General features: G+C 25.5%; 1 protein-coding gene across 1 annotated transcript in view; it reads right to left on the reverse strand.

The window, feature by feature from the left end:
- The window catches only part of Tnks (tankyrase), an 11,394-nt gene that overhangs the window by 5,821 nt on the left and 1,095 nt on the right, over nucleotides 1-4,478 (reverse strand). The window contains exons 3-5 of the mRNA XM_011498793.1: nucleotides 4,179-4,476; nucleotides 3,484-3,737; nucleotides 1-102 (exon numbers count right to left, since the gene is read on the reverse strand). The exon at nucleotides 1-102 is cut by the window's left edge and continues 235 nt beyond it. Coding sequence (XP_011497095.1) covers nucleotides 1-102; nucleotides 3,484-3,737; nucleotides 4,179-4,476 — 654 coding nt within the window. The remainder of the gene's footprint in view (nucleotides 103-3,483; nucleotides 3,738-4,178; nucleotides 4,477-4,478) is intronic.

Consider the following 4,478-nt stretch of genomic DNA (forward strand, 5'->3'; position numbering starts at 1 on the left):
AGGGATGTTTGAAATTGGCTACCTCTGGTAACAGATACTTCTTCAATTTCGTCGGATCAGCCTGCCTGCAGGCATCCAGTAAACAGTGACCCTTATACTCATCTGTAATTATTTTTTTAAATGATACTATTAATAGGGAGTCATGCTCTCATTATTTAATTGATTACTACTTAATTAAAAATCTACTACATGAATTTCACTTATTTAAAAAGCCATACAAGAAAAATGTTATGTAGCAATATATAGGACTTAATTTCCTGCACATAATCACATAATACATCCTTCTTGCAACATTATAAATCATCAGCTAACCTGTCAGTGTTTGTTTATACAACAATTAAAATATATACCCAAGCTCACTTGCTGTACCAAAGTTAAGACGAACATAGATCTAAAAATAAATGAATTTGTATACCAGGTTCAGTTTAATTATATTTTAGTTACTTTATAATTGAGTTTAATTGTTCTTGGTTTCAATTGTTCAAGTTGGAATCTGAATTTACTGTAAAGAGTTTAGGGATTTTACTTAAAAATTAAATATACTCTGATCGGTTTCAAATTTATATTAATTATATTGAGTCATAGTTACTTATAGTTTTAATGGATAAATAATAATTATATTTAAAAATACAAAAGAATGCTCTAAATTAAAATAATTTTTCGGTTGTAATTTATATATTTCATTTATCTAACAAAGACCAAAGTAAGAGTATGTTTAAAGAGATGCTCAAAAGATAAGAAAATTTATTATAAATTTATTTCGAAATTTAAAAAGAAATAACAAAATATATATAAATATAATGGTACAATGTTAAGTTTAGTATCCATGCACATTTTAATATAACGTGCATATTAAATCTTAATGTCTTGTATAAGCGTCTCTTTTTCATTTAGCATAATCGCTTTAAGCCTATATTGTTTCTGGCATGAACAATATTATTTATGCAGGCGTTGTTTTATTGTATTGTACATTCATTCGCGTATTATATATATTATTATTATTATTATTATTATTATTGTTTCTATAATGTTGAAATAGATTCCAATACAATTCATGTCGGTACATTTTTTGGAATTAAAAAGGGTGCAGCATACGTTTAAAGTGTTTATACTTTTTTTCAGTTATACCGTAGATGCTTGTTTCTCAAAATATATACATCATCGTATGTTAACTCATTTAGTTTTATGACGCTTCGATAGCGTAAGGAACCTTCTACATTGTCGTATTATTTGCAATTCGTAGGACTTAAAACGTGTCACCATTCCTTCTATTTATTAGAGCAACTATATATGACACCACTTTCGTCGATAGTTTTGAGTTCTTTGTAATATACATTAATATTAGAGCATATCTAAGATCTTAATATGGGTAAATTTATTCTTTGCTCTCCTGTTCTGTATTTCTCTGCTATCAAATATAGTCTATCATCTTAAAAAGAAATACATAATAGTTCGGCTGCAAATATTTCTTTACCAGCTTGTGATTATCAAAGATAAAATAAATACCTCGGTTCCTCAACTCTATTTCCTTAGCATATTTAATTGATTTTTAGTATTGGCTTTGAAAAAAGCCTGCAACTGATAGAATATTCTTTTTACGATTTTCTTTGAAAGTTGTATCTATTTTTTTTTTTTTATAACATTTACAATCTTGTAAATCATATACATGTTTGTAATGATGACATATACATAATTGTAAATAATGTACATATTTAAATGTAAAAAGAATGATTTGAAAATCAAAAGAATGAGCCACAAGTTGTAAGATTTCAGATAAAATTATATACTTTCGTTAAAAAAAATATACAATTTAATATATAAAAATACTCTAACTTATTATAGGTAAAATGCAAAACTATTTAAAAAAACACTAATTTATGCTACATATTACGTAGACATAAATTTACAATATTAAAAAATTATTTAAACGAATTATCTAAACATATACTAAATGAAATATTAATATAAATACATATATGTATAATTATATACATGAAACAAATAAGCTTCTTTATTCTAAAGAGTTTATTTCAATATTGGTGATTGTTGTCAGCCTATTACGTAAACACTGTCTTTCGTAGCCTCCTCCGCGTATAATGGAAAAATGCAGTAAATTTTTTACTGTAATTTTTTACTGTAACGTTTTCATTGGTAGTTTTTTTTAGAACCGGTCTCTCCATTGGTTTAAAGATTCTATATCATAAGTAACTTAGTGTTGAACCTGTGTAAAATCGATTATGATTTTATAAGATCCCCGTTTGTTATTATACCTGTTTACTATTTTACTATCTGACACTAATGATAGTCTTGCGCAATTACTACTTAATTTCGGTAGCAGTATGATTAATGTATTAGAAATAAAAAATTATACCAAGTTGATAACAATTATGGGTTTCTAAATTCCAAAATATTTAACTATAAACGATTTACAATTCATGCTAATAAATCGTTATATTCTTATCTGATAATCTATTATTTCTAAACTTCGAGTTTGTTTTTTAAATACAGACTATTAAAAAATAATTTATTTTTATATCACGAACCAGTAATATCATTTATGAAGATTATTTTTTTTCTTTGAATGTAGCCAAATATTTTTTGTTACTTTTCAGATCTTACCTATTAATCCCATTAACTGAATTGCATTGTTTATTGAATGAGATAACTCGAGATGTTTATAATGTTTTCAAACCATACGTCAATGAAGTAATAAATACGTGGGTAATCACAGATTTTCAATGTGTCCAATTTTACTGTTCGCGAGTAATTTTGCTTAACTTTACTGCAAGTACGACGGGCAGTTGCAATTATATCCTCCAAATTTTGGTAATTTTTGATAATTTACACTATAAAAATTTTGTTGTGATCAAATTAATCTTCATTTATCAAACATTTATTCAACAATTTCGGTCACCAATGTGAATTTTTCTTAAATAAGCAGAAGTAATGAGATGAATGAACCGATTGTTGGTTTTTCTATTAATCAGGGATAAAAAAATGGTGATTTTGTAGACTATATAGATCAATTCTATGATGTTATATCCCAAAAATATCAATTTCAATAAATAAGCATTATAATTAGTTTAGCTGCAATTTCACTTCCTGAAGCTGTTTTAATATTTCTTTCATTTATTTAAAATGATAGTTAAAATTAAGGTCATAGTAACAATATTACTATAGTACAATATAAAATATGGTTAATATTTATTTTATGCTAACACTATTTACATTACTCAAACTTTACCTTCCGTCCATTAAAAAATATTTGTAAAAATGCCAATAATTTATAAATTAATTTTTTGCAAGTTATATTGAGTGTTCATGTTCATTTATTAATATTATATAACACTGCAGCTATATTTTTTCTAATTATTTTAATGTAATTCAATTACATAATTTGTTTTTTGGGCAGCACGTTAATTATTATTAAAACATTAAAAAATACCTACTAATATTGAATTAAAAATTGATTCTGCAACTTACATGCTAATCTTTCTTGAAGTTCTAATGATGGAGCCACATCAATAGCACTCTTATTGTGACAATTTAATTGGGTTGGATCAGCACCCTCACTTAAAAGAAGAGAACATACTTCAGCTCTTGATTTACTAGCTGCTTCATGTAATGGAGTAAATGCCCAGAGGTCACTTGCATTTACAGCTGCTCCATGTTTTAGTAATGTTTCAGTTACTTCAAAATGGCCATATGAGCAAGCATTGTGCAATGGTACTAAACCCCTAAAATTCTCATAAGATTACCAATACATCTAACTAATATGTAAACATTATAATAGTAATATATAGTATAAAGCAGTTTAACTTTAATACTTATTCTTTTTAATAGTATCTAACTAATTATTTATAAAAACATTCATAAATAAAATGTTAATAAAAAAACTTATTAATATTAAAATATAACCGTTACTATAATTATTGAATTTGAGTTCAAAATATTCATTTCTTAATTTTACTATACATATTTACATATTTTAAAATAAATCAATATACATTAACAAAATTATTTTAATCATCATGCTTTAATTTTAAAAATAATATAGTTTTATATAATAATACTAATATATTAAATGAAAATTTTTAATTTAATTATATAGATATTTTTAAATCATTTAATAAAATTGAAATATATTCCTATAATATAATAATGAAACTCACACTTACCCTTTATCTTTGGCATGTACATCAGCACCATTTTGCAACAAAATTTGAACAATTCTAGATCGATTATATCCAGCAGCTAAATGCAATGGTGTAGATCTGCGCCCATCACTAGCATGACAATTTACATTTAATGGAGTTAAAAGTTCCAATAAACGTTCTTCATTTCCAGAACGGGCAGCTTCTAACAATTCATCTTTTTTATACTCTCCTGCTAAAACTAGTTTTGTTATAGGATCAGCTAATTCAGAAGCAGTTTTACCTTCTGTATTTCTAATATTTGGATCTGCTCCATGTTGAAGT

This window comes from Ceratosolen solmsi, unplaced genomic scaffold, assembly GCF_000503995.2.
Source record: "Ceratosolen solmsi marchali unplaced genomic scaffold, CerSol_1.0 scaffold30, whole genome shotgun sequence".
NCBI lineage: Eukaryota > Metazoa > Arthropoda > Insecta > Hymenoptera > Agaonidae > Ceratosolen > Ceratosolen solmsi.